Consider the following 21,143-nt stretch of genomic DNA (forward strand, 5'->3'; position numbering starts at 1 on the left):
TTCGACTTCAATCTCGCTAATGAGATGGAAATTAATGCAAATGAGGGTTAATAGTATGGTCGCCATATTTGGGAGTGATCTGGAACTTGGCATCCCCGAATGGGCCGGTTAGATAGCAAACTGACCCGCGCCTAGCACGAATCTCGATTTTGACCTTTCCTGCTACTAAACCAACGAGCACAGATCCATGCCGGGCACGATGCCATGGTTAAATCACACCCATGGTTGGCACCAAAATTTGGTGATTTCACAAAATTAGCTAGGAAAGTAAGTTGTGAGGAGGATATAAAGGCTACGAGTGGAGAGTGGGCAAAGGTCTGGTAAATGAACTAATGTGGGTAATTGTGAAATTGTCCATTTTGGCAGGAATAATAGCAAAGAAGCTTATTACCTTAATGGTGAGAGATTGCAGAGCTCTGAGATTCAGAGGGATCTGGGTGGCCTAGTTCATGAATCACCAAAGGCTGGTAAACAGGAACAGCAAGTAATTGGAAAAGCGAAAGGAATGTTCTTTATTCTGAGGGGAATTAAATATAAAAATAGGGAGGTCATACTTCAATTCCACAGGGCATTAGTGAGATGGCATCGAGAGTACTGTGTCCAGCATTGGTCTCCTTATTTAAGAAAGGATATAAATACATTGGAGCAGTTCAGAGAACGTTCACAAGACTAAATCTGGAATGGGTTTATAAGGTTGTCTTCTGAGGAAAGATTGGTTAGACTAGGCTTATATCCGCTGGAGTTTAGAAGCTCCTGAGGGGTGTTGACAGGTTGGATGTGGAGAGGATGTTCCTCTTGAAGGAGACTCTAGAACTAGAGGTTACTGATTAGAAAGAAGTTGCGAGATAGATTTCTGATAAACAAGGGAGTTAAAGGTTACGGGGATAGGTGGGCGCGTGAAGTCTGATCAACCGTGATCTTACAGATTGTGGTAGTCACCACTGTTGTATATATCGCATATGAGGTGCATTACGGAAAGGCTCCTGTACTACAGGTAAGGGGGTAGATCCCTGCCTGCTGGCTCCGCCCAGTAGGCGGAGTATAAATGTGTGTGCTCACCGAGCTGCAGCCATTTCGGCAGCAGCTGCAGGGGGCTACACATCTCTGCTTAATAAAGCCTCAATTACACTGTACTCTCGCCTCGTCGTAATTGATATCCATCAATTTATTACGCAGAGAATTTCAACGATGGATCTCCGCATCAAACTTGATCGCCTGCAGCTTCCCCCTCAAGCAGACAACGCCAAGTCGGCCTTCGCACATTGGCTAGCTTGCTTTGAAGCCGACATCGGATCTGCGACAGAACCACCCTCAGAGGCACAGAAGCTCCCGATGCTGTATACAGGGCTGAGCTCCGATATCTTTCCCCTCATCCGGGGCGCGCCTACCTACGCTGAGGCCATGGCACTACTCAAGGAGAACTACACTCAGCAGACCAACAAACTCTATTCCAGGCACCTCCTCTCCATGCGGCATCAACTCCCCGGTGAGTCTGTGGAAGATTTCTGGCATGCCCTGCACACCCTGGCGAGGAACTGCGATTGCCAGGCCGTTTCGGCCGTTGAACATTCTGAACTCCTAATTAGGGATGCTTTCGTTACAGGCACAGGGTCGGTGTACATCTGCCAGCGCCTCTTAGAAGGGGCTACCCTTGACCTCGCGCCGACCAAGAAACTCGTGATCTCACTCACAGTCGCCTCCCACAATGTACAGGCGTATGCTCCCGACCGCACGCCCCCCCCCCCCCCCCACCGGACATCATGGACCCCACCAGCGAACACCCTATCGTGGACACCACCGGCAACCGGCCCCAGCCAACCCCAAGCCTGCGCCACACGGCAGACAACCAACCCCAGGGGACCCATGTGCTACTTCTGCGGACAGACAAAACAGCCCCGGCAACGCTGCCAGGTGTGGAGCGCGCTCTGCAAGGCCTGCGGCAAGAAAGGACATTTTACTGCTGTGTGCCAGGCCCGCTCGATCGCTGCTGTAACCAGACCCATTGTACCTGCACCCCCCCCCCCGTGCGACCTGTGGGCGCCACCATCTTCCTCGCCCCAGACCTCGTGCGGCCCATGGGCTTCGCCAACTTGCTCACCTCAGAACACGTGCAGCCCGTGGGCGCCGCCATCTTGCTCGTCTCAGGACACGAGCGCCCCGCGGGCGCCGCCATCTTTAACACCGCCCGCCACGTGCACCCCGTGGGCATGCCATCTTCCCCGCCTCAGGACCCCTGCTTGTCAGGCACCTCATCGGGCCGCTCATCATCTGCCCCCACTGCCGACCAGCCAGGGGCCTTCCAAAACCAGCCCTGTCTCCATAACGATCGACCAGTCCCGACAGCACAACCTCGCGAACTTTCGACCACAGTGAAGGTCGATGGGCACAAGACATCATGCCGTCTGGACTCTGGGAGCACTGAGAGCTTCATCCACCCCAATACGGTAAGGCGCTGCTCCCTCATGGTACACCCCATTAACAGAAAATCTCCCTAGCCTTCGGATCCCACTCCGTGGCAATCGGGGGGTACTGCACCGCCACGCTCACCATCCAGGGCGTAGAGTTCAGCCGCATCTGGCTCTACGTTCTCCCCAATCTCTGCGCTGCCTTGCTACTCGGCCTGGACTTCCAGGCAACCCCCAGAATCTAACCCTGAAATTTGGTGGGCCACTACCCCCCTTACTGTCTGCGGTCTCATGACCCTTAAGGTCGACCTGCCTTCTCTGTTTGCAAACCTCACCCCGGATTGCAAACCCGTCGCCACCAGGAGCAGGCAGTACAGAGCCGAGGATAGGACCTTCATCAGGTCTAAGGTCCAGCAGCTGCTATGGGAAGGTATTATCGAGGCCAGCAACAGCCCCTGGAGAGCCCAAGTGGTAGTTGTGAAAACTGGGGAGAAAAACAGGATGTTCGTTGACTACAGTCAGACCGTCAATCGGTACACGCAGCTCGACACATACCCCCTCCCACGCATGTCTGATATGGTCAATCAGATTGCACAGTACCGGGTCTTCTCGACAGTGGACCTTAAATCTGCCTACCACCAGCTCCCCATCCGCAAGGCGGAACGCCCATACATGGCGTTCGAAGCAGACGGCCGCCGTTACCATTTCCTTAGGGTTCCCTTTGGCATCACTAACGGGGTTTCGGTCTTCCAACGAGACCTAATGGTTGACCGGTACGGACTGTGGGCCACCTTCCCGTACCTGGATAATGTCACCATCTGCGACCACGACCAGCATGACCACGACGCTAACCTTTCCAAATTTCTCCACACCGCCAAACACCTCAACCTAACTTACAACAAGGAGAAGTGCGTGTTCAGCACTAACCGATTAGCCATCCTCGGCTATGTGGTTCAAAATGGAGTTCTTGAGCCCGACCCTGATCGCATGCATCCCCTCATGGAACTCCCCCTTCCCCATTGCCCCAAGGTCCTCATACAATTCCTGGGGTTCTTCTCGTACTACGCCCAGTGGGTCCCTAACTATGCGGACAAGACCCGCCCACTCACTCACTCCACCGTTTTCCCACTGACGGCCGAGGCTCACCAGACCTTCAACCGTATCAAGGCCAACATCGCCAAGGCCGCGATGCACACGGTCAATGAGACGCTCCCCTTCCAAGTCGACCAGGCAGGCAGACTCGTAGCATTCTTTTCACGTACCCTCCATGTCTCTGAAATTCGGGACTCCTCCATCGAGAAGGAGACCCAAGCCATAGTAGAAGCTGTGCGACATTGGAGGCATTACCTGGCCGGCAGGAGATTCACTCTCCTCACTGACCAACGGTCGGTTGCCTTCATGTTCAATAACACACAGCAGGGCAAGATCAAAAATCATAAGATCTTGAGGTGGAGGATCAAGTTCTCCACCTACAATTACGAGATTTTGTATCGCCCTGGTAAGCTCAACGAGCCCCCCGATGCCCTATCCCGAGATACATGTGCCAGCGCGCAAGTGGACCAACTCCAGACCCTGCACGACGATCTCTGTCACCCATTTCTATCACTTCATAAAGGCCCACAATCTGCCCTACTCCATCGAGAAGGTCAGGGCTATCACCAGAGACTGCTATGTTTGCGCGGAGTGTAAACCACACTTCTACCGGCCAGACCTAGCGCACCTGGTGAAGGCCTTCCGCCCGTTTGAACGCCTCAGCATGGATTTCAAAGAACCCCTCCCCTCCACCGACTGAAACACGTACATTCTTAACGTGGTCAATGAATACTCCAGATTCCCCTTCGTCCCATGCATCGATATGACGACCGGGGATCCTCATTCATGAGCGATGAACTACGCCAGTACCTGCTCAACAAAGGCATCGCCTCGAGCAGAACGACCAACTACAACCCCTGGGGAAACAGACAGGTTGAGCGGGAAAATGGAGGATCAAGTTCTCCACCTACAATTCTGAGATTTTGTATCGCCCCGGTAAGCTCAGCAGGAGAATGGGGCGGTCTGGAAGGCCGTCCAGCTGGCCCTACGGTCCAGGAATCTCCCGGCCTCCCGCAGGCAGGAGGCCCTCCCCAATGCCCTTCACTCCATTCGGTCGCCCCTTTGCATTGCGACTAATGAAACCCCCCATGAACGTCTCTTTGCCTTCCCCAGGAAGTCCACCTCCGGGGTTTCACTCCCAACATGGCTGGCAGCCCCAGGACCTGTTCTCCTCCGCATGCACGTGCGGCTCCACAAGGCGGACCCGTTGGTCGAGAGGGTACAGCTGCTCCATGTGAACCCGCAGTATGCCTACGTGGCGTACCCCGACGGCTGCCATGATACAGTCTCCCTCAGGGACCTGGCACCAGCTGGGTCCCCACACCCGCCCCCCCCCCCGCCCCGGTACCATTCTTCCTTCCCCCCCAGTGCACCTCACCACAGCCCCTGTTCCAGGACAATCCGTCCTCCCCTTAGTCCCACCCGGGGATGAAGATGAGGTTGACACGCTCCCGGAGTCACCAGCGACCGAACCGATGCATGCATCGCCATCAGGACTGCGGCGCTCGGAACGAAGGATCAAGGCGCCCGATCATCTGAATTTGTAAACGTTTCCTAAAATGTTAACATATGCATGTAAATAGTCTTCCACCACCCCCGCTGGAGTCTTTTTTTTAGCAGGGGGTGAATGTGGTAGTCACCACTCTTGTATATATTGCATATGAGGTGTAATACGGTAAGGCTCCTGTACTACAGGTACGGGGGTAGATCCCTGCCTGCTGGCTCCGCCCAGTAGGCAGTGTATAAATGTGTCGGCTCTCTGAGCTGCAGCCATTTTGCACCAGCTGCGGGAGGCTACACATCTCTGCGTAATAAAGCCACATAATTGATAGTGCATCACAGAATGGCAGAGCAAGCTCGAAAGGCCAAGTGGCCTCCCCCTGTTCCTATCTCGTATGTTGATATAGAGGCAATTTGATATAGATGAGATGTTAAACCAAGTCCCTTTCAGCCCTCTCAGGTAGAACAGGAGCATTCTCTGGTGTCCTAGCCAATATTTCTTCTTCAGCCAAAGCACTGGAATACAAATTATCTGATTATCACATCATAGAATTTTTTCATAGAATTTACAGTGCAGAAGGAGTTTCCGGCCCATCGAGTCTCCATCGGCTCTTGGAAAGAGCACCCTACCCAAGGTCAACATCTCCACCCTATCCCCATAACCCAGTAATCCCACCCAATACTAAGGGCAATTTTGGACACCAAGGGCAATTTATCATTGCCAATCCACCTAACCCGCACATCTTTGGACTGTGGGAGGAAACCGGAGCACCCGGAGGAAACCCACGCACACACGGGGAGGATGTGCAGACTCCGCACAGACAGTGACCCAAGCCGGAATCGAACCGGGGACCCTAGAGCTGTGAAGCAATTGTGATACCCATAATGCTACAGTGCTGCCCTTAACATTGTTGTCTCGGGAGCCTGCTGTGCATAAAATGGTTGCCATGTGTTACAAACCTCCCCCCCCTTTCCCCTTCCAGTGAACCATCCAGTTCCACGTGAACTCTACCCAGTACAAACTCCCCTGGTAACGGTCTTCCCCTTTAACAAGGAGAACCTGTGCGGTATAAAATCCATGACCTGGGTGAAGGTCTGAGCAGGAGAACCCATCAGGTAGTGGAGTAGTTTAATGTACATGATAATAAACCTGTATTGTTGCATTCTACCCTTGATTCCTTGTGATCATTCTGTGCGGATTCTACGCCATGTTTCCTACATTCCAACAGTGATTGCTCTTTAATGAGTAGTTCATTGGGTGAAATCCTGAGGTTGTGAATTACAGTGTTTCAATGCAAGCCCAATACCAAGGCAGGCAATAAACCATTTTGAGTTAGAAGACAAGAATATAAGAAATAGGAACCATTCAGCCCTTTACTAAGTTCTTCAGGATGGTGTCCTAGGTCCAACCAGCTGCTTCATTAATGACCTTTCTTTCAGCATAAAGTTGGAAGTGGGGATATTCCTGATGATTGCACAATGCTCATTCATGACCTCAGATACTGAAGTAGTTCATGTCCAAATGCACCAAGGTCAGGACAATATCAAGGCTTCAGCAATCACCATCTCCAACAAGAGAGAATCTAACCATCGCACCTTGACATTCAATGGCATTACCATCACTGAATCCCCCACTATCAAAATCCTGGATGTTACTATTGATCAGAAACTGAACAGGACCAGCCATATTAATACTGCGGCAAAAGAGCAGGTCAGAGGCTAGGAATCCTACACCGTGTAACTCACCTTCACATCTAAAAGGCACAAGTCAGGATGATGATGGATTACTCATCCCCTTACCTAAGTGAGTGTAGCTCCAACAACACTCAAGAAATTTGACACCATCTCGGACAAAGCAGTCCACTTGATTGCCACCCAATCCATCAACATGCACTCTCTTCACCATAAATGCCCAGTAGCAGCTGTGTGTACCATCTACAAGATGCACTGCAGGAACTCACCAAGGCACCTTCCAAATAGCATTACTATCTAGAATGATAAGGGCAGCAGATATGTGGGAAAACCACAACCTGGAAATTCCTCTTCAAGCCACACACATAGAACATAGAACATAGAACATAGAACAGTACAGCACAGAACAGGCCCTTCGGCCCTCGATGTTGTGCCGAGCAATGATCACCCTACTTAAACCCACGTAACCCGTATACCCGTAACCCAACAATCCCCCCATTAACCTTACACTACGGGCAATTTAGCATGGCCAATCCACCTAACCCGCACATCTTTGGACTGTGGGAGGAAACCGGAGCACCCGGAGGAAACCCACGCACACACGGGGAGGACATGCAGACTCCGCACAGACAGTGACCCAGCCGGGAATCGAACCTGGGACCCTGGAGCTGTGAAGCATTGATGCTAACCACCATGCTACCGTGCGGCCCCGAATGCTACCGTGCGGCCCCATCCTCACTTGGAAATATATCATTGTTCCTTCACTGTCGCTGGGCCAATATCCTGGAATTTCTTCCCTAACAGTACTGTGGGTGTACACCGCCACCTTCTCAAGGGCAACATGGGATGGGCAATAAGTGATAGCCTAGCCAGCAAAGCCCATATCCCTTGAATTAATATAAAAAGCTATCTCCATATCTATAACGCTTGCATTAAGAGAGATTGGATAAAATTTAGCAAGATTGTGTTAGATCTTTGTGCAGGGCGAGTGCTGGTGTCTGTTGCCTATAAATGTAATTGGGTTACCTAAACAAGTACCCATTGAACACATGGACTTGAAAACTAAAGTGACATCATCAACGATGCAACTGGAGACCAGGTGTTATAGCAACGAACTGACCTAAATAATAAGTCAGGTTCTCTGACCCTATTAAAGGAAACAGAAGCTTTCGTACTAATTAACTGAAGATAAGCAATGAAAAGAATTGCTTATCTCCTGCTTATATTACCTGAAGTGTGCCTTTGACTTTATTTTGTTCCCTCTAATTCAGCTGCCGTTGTATTCATGTGGCACTGTCTTCACACAGAATATTTCATTTTATTCTTTCTTGCTCTGTGACACAGTAAGTAGCAGCACTCTCCTCTCTGACTCTGAAGCCGCTGGGCTCAAGACCTGCTGCAAAGACTAGATTGATTTCTGGGCGAGGAGGCCTAACTATCAGAAGAGGTTGAACGGACTCACTCTACATTCACCGGAGATTAGAAAAATGAAAGGCGATCTTGTTGAAATGCGTAAAATTCTTCCAAAGGTTTAACAGAGCTAATGCCAAGAGCCAACGTGCCCCGGCTGGTGAGTCTAGGGGCGTGATTATCCGGAAACATTTCTAAGTATGGTAGCGAGCGGGAATTTCTGTGAGCTTCCCGGCGCTTGGCCCAGTGAGGCCGGAAACGCAATTCAATGTTAATTGGCCATTTAATGAGGCTTCACGGTTTCGCACTGCAAATGAAAGCGCGCCAGCTCATTTGCCGGGTCCGTGCTCGCCAGCCCCTCACTAACAAGGTTGAGCAGCACTTAAGCTGTACTTGCTCAGCCAACACCAGCCAGTTCGCAATAATGGTGCTGAGGAGGCCAGCCCCCAAGGTTTGGGGACGCAGTTCTGGGAAGGTTGCTAGTCGCCATGAAGTTCAGGAGGGATGGCCTGTTCCCCGAGGTCCTGGAGAGTCATCCACAAGGCAGCCAGTGCTCCCTGGGATGGCAGCTGTGGCAGCTGTGAGCTCGGGGAGTGTGACCAGGAGAACTGGCCTAGAGTGCCGAAAAAGGTCAATGACCTAAACTGGGCTGCACGAGTGGGTAAACACCAATGCCCCCACCCCAGGCAAGGGAACAACCACCCCCCAACTCTCCATGCAATCCCCTCCCTTCGAACGCCCCTTCGCACCACTGTGAACCACGCATGTGGCTAAAGGTGTCATCTCTATGTCTCCTCAGGAAAAGCTTGGGAGAGGGCTCAGACTGGCTGAGGGGCACCGGACTTAAGAATCCTCACCTCCTTCAAGGAGCGTGCCTGAGATGGACAAGAACACATCGGTCACCCACGTGGAGGCTAGCGGACGCTGCAGAGGTGAGGAACCACCGAGAGGAGTTGTCAAACATGAATAGTGGTTGCTTTACTGACTGACCCATCCCTCCCATTGACCACATGTACATTCTCCCGCAGGTCCACCAGCCAATTGCGGTGGCCCATCCCGGGCGTTCCCCTCTCCTGCCGTCCAGGAGAGCACCTTGGAGGAAAGCTCCGAGGATGCTAACATTATAGTCATGACACAGCTGCCATCCCCACCCTCCACCAGCACAAGTACACACCTCAGTGGGACATGTTGGTGGACAGGCTTCAGGGACACACTGCTGATGATGCACATCAGGTGGAGACAGGAACCTTCAGGCGAGACAGCAGTCGGAGGGCCTCGAGACGTGGCCTCATCAGAGGAGTGGAACTCGCATGTCCCAGGCTGATGATGAGCCTCTGGAAGTGGGTTACCCAAAGCTGATGGAAGCGATAGGGTGCAACCAGTACATTCAGAGGGAGATCTCAACGTCACTGCAGCAGGTCCATAGCCGATTGGAGGAGTCCAGAGGCTATGGACGTATATGTCGCTGGCAATGCATGACACCGAGGCCAACAGTGCTAGGGTGGCTACCAAGTGGAGATCCTGATGCACGACGTCGGCACCATTAGTGAAGATTTTGCGCAGTCAATGACAGCAATGGCTGAGGGTCCAAGCAGAATGTCTGGCTCGCTGGGGAATGTCAGCCAGTAACAGGCTGAGCTTGATAAGGTTCTGCAGCACATGACGAGTTCCACTCCTCTGATGAGCCTGTGACTCGAAGTCATCACACGGAACAGGGTCAGCACCATCGGGAGTGAGGCCATGTATTACGCATTAAATATCCTTGTGTACGACAAGTCTGATGCCTCTCTCACTTTCTTCCACAATGCGGCCCGACCGCCGAACCCTTTGCCCATCTCGCCTGGCATCTCTCTCTCCCTTTGGCACCCATCCCAACCTCTTGCCATGGACATATCCCCGGAGCTGTGTCCCATCCCCTGAGTGTTCAGATGTTGGCTGCTTTTTGGCAAATTTTTGGCAAATTTTCTTCCCTCAAGGACATTAGTGAACCACATGAGTTTTATGACAATAGCTTTTTGATTCCAGATTATTAATTGAATTCAAATTCTGCCAGTGATGGGATCTGAACACTTGCCCCCAGAGCATTAGCCTTGGCCTCTGGAGTATTAGTCCAGTGACATTATCACTGCACAACTATTTTACCCCATAATTTGCTTCTAGATTCTCACTGTTGCTTCACTATTGCTTTGCCAAACCCCTGGAAACAGCTCTGTGGGTGTACTGACAGTGCTTGGATTGCAGTGGTTCAAGGTGACGGTGTTCTCATGGGCAAATAGGGATGGGCAATAGATGTTCCTGGGAAAGAATAAAAAATAATAGTACTAAGTTACTAATAATTCCTCCTTCTCTGCATCACGTAATTTCAGAATTGTCCCAGTGTATGACACATTGCTTGTTTATTGTTATAATCACACCAAGATCAATAAATCCATATTTGCTCACATCAAAGTTCAATCAGCTTAACATCAATAATGGAATGTAAGGGCTTTACAGACACAGGTGGTACTGCAAGCCAATCAGAACACAAACTGTGATAATGTGCTGTCAACGTTAACATTACAGAATTCACTCCTGAAGTGAAGTAGTAACCTGCCTCCATTCTGAAGAGTCCCACTTGATTGCCCCACATTGCCAATTGTTGGTTTAAGCACAGTCAGTTTTGGGAACTGGTTTTGATATGGGCAAAGTCCGCCTGTTTTATTCACGTCTCTGGGTCATATATGACAACTTTGTAGCACAATATTTTTACAGGCCTGCATGGTCGTCTGCATTCAGGGTAGAGAGTGGCCTCATAGAGGTCTTTAAAGCCATGAAATGGTTTGATGTTAAAAATATGTTCCCACTTGAGGGCAAAACCAAAACTAGGGTCCATAAATATCATACAGTCACAATAGGGAATTCAGGAGAAATTTCTTTATCCAGAGGGTGGTGAAAATTTGGAACTCAATTCTGCACGAAGTTGTTGAGGAGAATAACATAGAGGCATTTCAGGGGAAGTTAGATAAATACGTGAGGAAGGAAAAATTAGAAAGATCTGTTGATCGGATACGATTAAATAGCAGTGGGAGGAGGCTGATGAGGAGCATGAATATTGGCACAGACCAGTTGGGCTGAGTGGCCTGTTTCTGAGCAGAATAATTTATGTGATGGAGCTTCCATCCAGGGCCAATTTATTTTATAATGTTTATAGTCACCAATAACGAATTGCACAATTTGAGAGAAGGCCATTTCTACCACTGCAATCTTTAAAAAAGGCCAACAATTTTTATGAAGTTGTTAAATGTAACATTTATAAGCCTTGAACCTTGATATTTAGTCACAGCATGTTGTCCAGATCACGTGATCTCATTGTGACTTATCTCGATAGTCTCCATTTTCACAATGATAACTGTTCTGATCTTCTAGCAATTCTTCATGTGCTTTTCCCCTTTTCTTCTTCCAGCTCTCTTTTCGGGCTCCATTGATTTGGCTTGTAGCACCATAGGACATCTTTTTCTTTGGACTGATGTAGCTTTCGTCATTAAGTTCTGTCTCCTCGGCCAGTTCGTCTTGGCTAATGATGCCACACTTGTCTTCACTTGTGTCCTCAGGGTCAGCCCAGTCCTGCTTCTCACCCGAAGCAAAGATTCCGTAGAAGATGACCCCACTGTAATGGACCACCGAGGCGATCACAAACACATTCTGCCACTCTTCACGGGTCTGAAGGCAATTAAAAATACATAAGAAAAACTTGATGGCATTAAATCAATTCAGAAAGAAAGAAGCTTTCTCAACCTCCCAAATCACTTCATAGGCAACAATGTTTTCATTGTAGTGTAGGGAAAGGAGCAGCCAGATTGAACATAGCATGCTCGCACAAACAACAATTTAATAAATCATTTGTTTATAGTTGTTCATTTAGGGTTAATTATTGGCCAGAGCTCCAGGGAGAACACCCTTGCTCTTCTTTGACCTTGATACCCAGCAGTGGGGACAAATGGGGGCCTGGATTTATCATTTTATTGAGAGGCTCAGCTCCACTGACAGTGTAACACTCCTGCACTGCATTGGCCATGTCAACCCAGATTTTGACTTAAGACTATGGAGTTGGGCCTGAACCCAAAAATTTCTGACATGGAAGCGAAAGTACTGCTAACTCAGCCAAGGCCATGTGAATGTGTGAAACAGAAAAGGATACTATGGCCCATGCAACTTGGATCAACTGTTCATTTCATATTTTAAAATTAAATTAAGATAACACATCAATAACGCGAAATCCCATTTAGCTGCCATGTTATCGCATCCATACGTCCGACTCTTCAGCCTCTTTAACCAAACAATAAAAGAATCAGCAGCAACGCTCTGCCTAATTAGTTTATTGAATCATAGGAGGCCATTCAGGCCATCGTGTCTGTGTCAGCTCTTTGGCAGCACTCCCCTCCTCTTTCCCCAAAGCCCAACAGATTTTATCTTTTCATTCATTTGTCCAATTCCATTTGAAAGTTACTAATGAACTTTCTTTTACCATCATTTCAGGCAGTGCATTCCAGATCACAATAACTTGCTGTGTAAGACAGTTTCTCCTCCTTTTCTTTTGGTTATTAAGCCCAATGGGAACAGTTTATCCCTATCTACTCTACCAAAATCCCTTAAAATGTTACAAGCCCTATTAAATCTCCCCTTAGCCTTCTCGTTTTTTGAAGGAGAACAACCCCAGTTTCTGCACTCTCTCCATGTCACTGAAATTTCTCATTCCCCCGCTACCATTCTTAGAAATCCAACATGGACTGCAACGGTTCAAGAAGGCTGCTCACCACCACCTTCTCAAGGAATCGGCAATAAATACTGGCCATACTATGTACACACCCCATGGAAGAAAGAATAAAAAGAGAAATCCCCTCCACACTCTCTCCTAGGCCTTTGATATTCTCCCTATGGGTGGGTGCCCAGACGGTGACATGACACTCCAGCTGAGAAATTAAAGAAAATTGTCATTCAGAAACAGACGGAATGTTTGGTTCTACCTTATTTATTGTCAATGCTCCAACGATTAATGGACAAATCATTCCTGACAGTGTTCCCACACCATTGGATATTCCCATCAGAATGCTGGCATAACGAGGGGCGATGTCCAAGTGATTTACATTGAACCCTGAATTTGACAACAATAGGATACAATCATAATCAGATAGGGATGGACTGTAGAGACATTTCATCATCATAGGTAACACAACAGGAGGTCTTGTGGTGAAGTGGTTAGCTCTCCTGCCTCTGAACCAGAAGCTCTGTGTTCGAGTCCCACCCCAGGACCTTGAGGAAGATGTGTTGACAAACGGCCAAATAGGTTAAGTATCAACTTGTAAATCCTTCCAACAATGGTACGAATGGGCAATATTCATGGACAGCCATGTGATGCAAAGACAATTGGAGCCTCTACCATCACTGGTAGTAGCTCCAGACTACAACATGTTTCCACAGCAACTCAAGCTCCTTGGATGGCTGGTGTGAATCAGGTTGGTTCCAACAGTGGAGGGTTCAAACCTGGTTCTGGGTGGGGTGGATTCAGGATCTGTCTCCTTGCCCTACCCATGGTGAAGGTTGTGACACTGTGGATTAGACCTGCCTGTAGGCAGAGAACTGAAGAAAATAGGCTTCCATTTGCTTCCCAGGATACCTGAACCTGCATTAACATTAACTCGCACCCATTTAACACCTTTAATTAAGTGAAATGTCCTATTTGATCTATTGATGATATTAGGACAGGTGACCAAAGCTTGGGCTAAAGGTAAGTTTTTAAGGAGCATCTTAAAGGAGGGGAGAGAGAAAGATGGGAAGTTTAAGAAAGGAATTTCAGAGCTCAGGACCGAGGCAGCTTGGATGCGATACTGTCACTTTGTGAGTCTGATTTCTGGGCAGAGTGCTGATGTTGCCAATATCTGACTATCCATGAGAACAAAGTGACAAAGTGGAGTGATTCAGCAATCCCAGCCAAGAGTGGAAATTTCAAAGAAATCTCAGATATGCCATCCTTAATTTTTTATCAGCCATGGATGGCAGTGGGAGGGGGTTCGGGGTAGCTGTCCCTGGGAGGACATGGCCGCAGAATCACCTGTGGTTTTCTCAGTCTATGTCCTGGTCCCCTCACTGTGTTGCAAAGCATGTCTGCGTTTCGGTGAGCAGGATGTCCTCAATTTCACATGTCCACTGAAGATGTTCCAAAATGCAATCTTAAGGGTTCTTGTTCACCCTCATACCTGTTCTTTCCTGCACCTCATTTGTTGCCTAAAATCAGAGAATGATGCAGCCCAGAAGGAAGCCATTCGGCCTATCATGCCTGTGTCTGGCTCATGCAACAGATAACCAATTGACCCCTCTCCCTGTACTCTTTCCCCACAGCCCAGCAAGTTTAATCCTTTCAAATATTTGTCCAATTGATTTTTGAATGTTGTTGCTGAATCTGCTTCCACCACCCTTTCAGGCAGCGCATTCCAAATCATAACAATTTGCTGTGCAAAGAAATTCTCAAAGTCAAGACTGGTTTTTCAGCCCTGCAGTCCTGGTACAGATTTGCAATCGCACAGGGTGCAGGTGCAAACAATTTGGCTGCACTGCCTGACTTGTCTCCATCACTGACCCATGCTTCATTCCAGTATGACTTTTCCACTGGGAGCCTTACAATTACTCTGTCAATCATGTGATTCATGTCACAGCCTCAGTTATTATGCACATTTCTGCCACTGTCCCAACACTGCTAAAACATGAGAAGTCATTTGGTTCATTACAGCACAGAAACAAACCATTTGGCCCATCCTTCTTGTGTCAGGTCTTTGTGAGATCTGGCCAATTATCTCCATTTCCCCACTCCACTTTTGCTCCATTGTCCTGCAGTTTCTTTTCCTTTTTCAGGTTTATGTCTCATTTGTTTTTAAAAGTTATTCTTGAGTCTGCTTCCTTTAGGCAGTACTCTCCAGAGGAAAGACCCTCAACCATCCTGCCCTGATTTGAGAAATTATGCAAAATTTGAGAGCACATCTAAGAAAAATGGTGTTACTACTGAAGCCACATACAGTACAAAAGAAGCCCTTCGGAATTTCGAGTCTCATGTCTTGCTTCCAGGGCAAGGCAGTGAGTACGTGGCTGTCACAATATTTGCATCATTGCATCCATAAAGAGGAGAGGGTGGATGGTGTTAATGTCACTGGGTAATCAAGAGGCCCAAGCTAATGCCCTGGGGGCATGGCTTCAAATTCCACTGTTGCCGCTGCTGGAATATAAATTGGATTAATTGATTTAAAAATCTGGAATATAAAGAGGTTCCAGTAACGGTGACCACAAAACCATCATTGATTGTTGCAAAAACCTATCCTGCCCTTCAGGGGAGGAAATCTGCCATTCTTACCCTGTCTGACCTACATGTGACTCCAGACCCACAGCAATGTGGTTGACTCATAACTGCCCCTCTGAAATGGCCGAGCAAACAAGACAGTCAGTTCAAGTCCAATTAGGGATGGGCTGCTACAAATGTTGGATTTGCCATTGGTGACCACGTCCCATGAAAAAAATGAAATAAAATCCAACTTCCTATCTGGCAGAGCCAAGGTGGTTAATTGGAGTTAGATACAGATCTAAATATGATCTAACTGAAGGTAGAAATAGGTTCAAAGAGCTAGATAGCCTCTTCCTGTTCCAATGTTCCTACACCAATCCTACTTACCAAGGGAAAACATGCCAAAGCAACCAGCCTATAAGAGAATCCAAGGGAGAAGCACACATCAAGCAATAAGAAACAATTAAGTTGATTGGAGGCAGATGATTATAATACAAGATAACCTACCAGAAATCGCAAATCCGCTAAATCCAACAGCAAGGACCAAGAAAGAGATTGCAACCCCTCTGGTGTGAGAATAACCAACAATTAGCAACAGGGTAGCCTCCATGCCGAAGCCTTTGGAAAATAAAACTTTACATTAGTGACTGGAATCATCATTTCAACTGATATCCAGAATTCTGCTGTGCATAGAGAGCTGTGGCATAATTGCATTATCACTAGACTAATAATCCACAGACTCAGGGTAATCCTCTGGATTCCCGGGTTCAAATCCCACTATAGTTGATGATAAAATTTGAATTCAATAAAACTAAATCTGGCATTAAGAAATGATGACTGTGAGTTGATTGTTGTAAAAATCCATCTGGTTCAGTAAGGAAATCTGCCATCCTTACCTGGTCTGGCCCACATGTGATTCCAGATCCAGAATAATGTGGTTGACTGTTAAATGCCGTCTGAACTGGCCTAGCAAGCAAACCACTCCCTGCAAGGGCAATTAGGCGTGGGCAAAAGTTGCTGGCCCAGCCAGCAACGCCCACATCCTGTGAACGTATAGAAAATAAATCCAAGTCTCATTCACCAAGCACTCCTGTGCTGCCAAAATTTAAAGTCTCATCCTTATCTTCAAATCCCTCCATTGCCGTACCTCTCCCTATCTCGCTGATCTCTGCCAGCCCTACAATCTTCCAGGATCTCTGCATCTCTGTGCTCCTCATATTCTGACCTCTTATATGTCTCCAATTTTAATCACTCCAACATTGCTGGCCATGCCTTCAGCTGCATGTGCCTGAAGCTCTGGAACTCCCTTCCGAAACCTCTCCATCTCTCTACCCCTCTTTCCTTCTTTAAAACGCGCCTAGAAAGCTGCCTCTCTGGTCAGGCTTTGTTCACTCCTCCGAATAGTTCCCAATGTTATTCTGTGTCAAACTTTGCTTGGGGTTGGATTTTAACCTCCACTCTTTCTTGCCCAACCTCGACCTGTTTCCCATAATATGGGGGTGGGGGTGGATAGGTCATCCACCAGGCCACCCACCCTTCGGCCTGTTGAGGCCCTTAACTGCCCTATTTATTGGCAATTAAGAGCCTCAATCCATTTTCACTTTCATAAAGCGCAGGGTAATGGCAAGTGGACCATTTTTGAATGGCTTCTTTGAAAAGGCAGAAAGGAAGGGGGACACATCAATCCGGAGGGTGAGGGGGGGGGGTTCCCTGAGTGCATCACCACCCCCAAGATGTCACACCACCCCCACTCTCCATTCCGACCCGCCTATCCACCAAAATCCACTCCCCGTCCCCTTTCCACTTTTCCAAGACTCCTCACTGTACCCTAAAAGCCTGTAACGCTGGTGGCCATCGTCCCTCTTCCTGCAACTATCTGCAGCCTGGGAAGCATCCATTACTGAGCCAAGGTGTGGCTGGGACTGCAGGAGCTGGCAGCCAAGCTCTCGACGTCGGGACTTGTTCCAGTACCAGTGTGGTATTACTTTTTAAAAGTCGATCCATTTGGTACTGACTTTCCTTCTGTAAGTTATCAACTTCGAACAGTCACAGATTCAAGACAATTGGAAAAGGAATCTGAGATGAGATTGCAAGAAAATAGAACCATAGAATTCCTACAATGCAGAGGAGGCAATTTGGCCCATTGAGTCTGCACCGACTCTCTGAAAGAGCTCCCAACCTAGGTCCCCACCCTATCCCTGTATCCCATAACCCCAACTACCCTGTGCATCTTTGGACACTGAGGGTCGACTTAGCATGGCCAATCCACCTAACCTGCACATCTTTGGACTGTGGGAGGAAACTGGAGCACCCAGAGGTAACCCATGCACACACGGGGAGAACGTGCAGACTCCGCACAGACAGTGGCCCGGGTCCTTGCACTGTGAGGCAGCAGTGCTAATCACTATGCCACCATGCTGCCAATGTTTTAAATCGTTAAAATCTTTAAGCGTAGCGGGTTGCTGTGATCTGCAATGCCCTGCCTGAAAGGGCGATCGTAGCAGAGACCTAATAACTTGCAAAAATGAATTACATAAATATTTGCTGGGTAAATAGCAGGGAAATGGGACTAATTGAATAGCTTTCTTAAAGAACTGATATAGACTGGATGGGCTGAATGGTCTTCTCCTGTTCTGAAAGAACTTTCAAATCTGCACTGTTGAACAAAGATGACAATACGATGACGTTGAATGCACAAAGTTGTAAAGGTCAATCCTCTCAGCATCAGATTGTCAGTGGTTGTCATGGTGAAGGCTGCCACAGTCATTGCCTTGTCAAAAGACTGTAGACATTTAACTATGGCTCAGGAATACTTAGCAGACCATTGCTGAGGGTAACTCAGAGATCTGAATGTCAGAGGGAGAATTTTACAAAGCTTCACTTCCAAGCTGACTCAGGAAGAGCGTGCATTGATGCATTTGGGGTAGGTCAACCCAGGGTACGGGTTGGGCAGGAAGAAACCCCGCTCCTGGTGAAATATCTGTCACATGATTGTATGGATTCAGCAGAATAGGCACGTGGAGAAGATATCGCCACATGGGGGCTGTCCAAAACTCAGGGCCAAACATATAAGAGAGTCACTACTAAATTCATTTTAGAATTCAGGAGAAACCTCTTTACCCAGAGAGTGGTAGGATTGTGGAACTCACTCCAACACGGGCTTATGTTGTGAGGAAAGTATGGATAGGTTGGGCTGAAACCCATTGGAGTTTAGAGGAATATGCGGTGGTCTTATTGAAACATATAAGATCCCGCGGGTAATTGATAGGGTAGACACTGGATGTATGTTTCCTTTTGTGCCGAAGACTAGAACTAGGAGACAGAATTTAAGAATAAGAGGTCTCCCTTATAAGACCGAGATGAGGAGAATGATTATCTCTCAGATGGTTGTTTAGTCTTTGGAATTCTCTTCCCCAGAGCACAGTGGCGGCTGAGTCGTTTGATTTATCCAAGGCCGAATTAGAGAGAATTTTGATGGACAACAGAGTCAAGGGTTATGGGGAGCAGACAGGAAAGTGGAATTAAGACCACAATCAGGTCAGCCATTCAAATGGCAGAGCAGGCTTGAAGGGCCAAATGGCCTCCTCCTGCTCCTAAGCCCTATGTCTCTATAAGGAGTACAGTAAGAAGTCTTACAACACCAGGTTAAGGAGTTAACCACTCTATAAGGAGTGGCTGAACTAAATAGCAGAGATGCTTTTAAGGGTAGGCTGGATAAACACACAAGGGAAGAAGGAATAGATGAATATGTTGCTCGGGTTTAATGAAGAAGGCTGGAAAGAGGCTCATGTGGAGCATAAGCACCAGCACTGACCAGTTGGGCAGAATGGCCTGTTTCTGTGCTGTAATTACAATGTAATTCAAATTGAATTGCACCCTCCTCTTCCAAATTCACTGGTCAGGAAAAGAGGGAAAGTGAAAACCCACTCACTGACCCATGGTAGCTCTACTCCAGTTTACATTTGTTGCCTTTCCAATGTTCCAACAAGGTGAGTAGTGTCTAAATGTAAACCCTGGAAGGCTGTATTGGGTGGGGTTGGTGGAGGTGGGATGGGCGGGATGTGGGGTGGGGGTGGGATGCGACTCTGGGGGATTGTGGCTCGGCTGATGTCAAGTCCATTGGAGAAACTCAGCTTTTGGAAAGTGCCAGAGTGGTTAGAAGTGTGCCTAATGTTCTGGAATGTTGTTGATGGCCCAGGAGAAGCAGGCAGCCTCTCTATTCAGAACAGCAGAAGAAATCCTCCCAACCTTCCCCATCCTCATTTTCTCGTCCCAATTCGATTCCTCTAGTCCCAGTTCCCACTCTCGTCCCAATTCGATTGCTCCAGTCCCAATTCCCACTCTCGTCCCAATTCAATTCCTCCAGCCCAATTTCCACTCTAGCCACACTTCAATTCCATTCCTCCAGTCCCAATTGCCAATCTCATCCCAATTCAATTCCTCAAGTCCCAGTTCCCACTCTCGTCCCAATTCGATTCCTCCAGTCCCAATTCACAATCTCATCCCAATTCAATTCCTCCAGCCCAATTCCCACTCTAGCCACACTTCAATTCCATTCCTCCAGTCCCAATCTCATCCCAATTCGATTCCTCAAGTCCCAATTCCCACTCTCGTACCAATTCGATTCCTCCAGTCCCAGTTCCCACTCTCGCCCCAATTTGATTCCTCCCTCAGAATTCACAGGGTTAGTCTATGTGGTGCCTTAACCAATCTTCCTAATCAGGTCCTGATTTCATTTCAGTGTTGAGGATGAACTGCATTCCCTCATCATTTGATAGAAGTATCTTTCACCCTGGGCGGTTATAGAGTTTCGACCTGTTTCTGTTTCCTTGTCTCCATTTGGATCTAAGTGGTATGTCCAAGGTTCCACTGGTTTCCTTCCCAATGGTACCATGTCTCTTTGATTATTTTTGATATTTCCCAGGTCCGTCTCAATTCTGTAAGATCCTGGCTGTGGAGCTCTTTCTATTCCAATGCCTCCTTTCTGTTGATCTCATATCCACACTCTCTGGGCTGCAACATTTACAAGTCTTATGCTATCTGTCTGAAGTTGAAATTAGGAGCTGACTGTCTCTTTGTTGCTCCACACGTTTCCTAACTTTCTCATAATCATCTGAGGTAATGTTAGGTGGTAGCGTTTGTTGTAGAGCCAGAAATCGTGATCACTGCTGCCTTCCCATCAAAAGTTCTGATGATGAGGATTTTTTTTACGGAGGTTCTGCAGTTAAGAAGGGTTAAGTTAATTTATCTTTGTTCCTTTTCATCAATTCCTTGATTGTTCAAACTTCTCCGACCCATGTTCCAACACTACTTTTGACCTTGCCTCAACAGCTGTCGTAATGACTTGTTGATTTCCACCAAGTTTGGTTAAAATTTGCCTACTTCATTGATCATCACCAGGAATCTTTGTAATTTTGTGATCGCTCTCGGATGTGGGAACTCTCTAATCACCTTGGGCGCGATTCTCCGACCCCCACGCCGAGTGGGAGAATCGCGGGAGTGCCGGGCGATTCCCGCCACACTGCCCCGGTACCCCGCCCGCGATTCTCCCACCCCCCACAAAACGGCGTGCCGCGTTTTACGAATGGCCGCTCGGAGAATCGCCACTTTCTAACAGGCGAGCGGTGATTCTCCGGCCCGGATGGGCCGAGCAGCCTGCCCAATCCGACGGGTTCACGCCAGTGCCAACCACACCTGGTCGCTGCTGGCGTGAACAGCGCGCGAACGCTGCGTGTGCG

At 48.2% G+C, this 21,143-nt stretch overlaps 1 protein-coding gene across 1 annotated transcript in view; it reads right to left on the reverse strand.

Moving 5' to 3' along the window:
- Nucleotides 1-10,476: 10,476 nt before the first annotated feature.
- Nucleotides 10,477-21,143, reverse strand: part of slc17a8 (solute carrier family 17 member 8) — a 94,564-nt gene continuing 83,897 nt past the window's right edge. Inside the window, exons 10-12 of the mRNA XM_038781017.1 lie at nucleotides 15,913-16,023; nucleotides 13,103-13,230; nucleotides 10,477-11,798 (exon numbers count right to left, since the gene is read on the reverse strand). Coding sequence (XP_038636945.1) covers nucleotides 11,445-11,798; nucleotides 13,103-13,230; nucleotides 15,913-16,023 — 593 coding nt within the window. The 3' untranslated portion in view covers nucleotides 10,477-11,444. The remainder of the gene's footprint in view (nucleotides 11,799-13,102; nucleotides 13,231-15,912; nucleotides 16,024-21,143) is intronic.

This window comes from Scyliorhinus canicula, chromosome 20, assembly GCF_902713615.1.
Source record: "Scyliorhinus canicula chromosome 20, sScyCan1.1, whole genome shotgun sequence".
NCBI classification, from domain to species: Eukaryota; Metazoa; Chordata; class Chondrichthyes; order Carcharhiniformes; family Scyliorhinidae; genus Scyliorhinus; species Scyliorhinus canicula.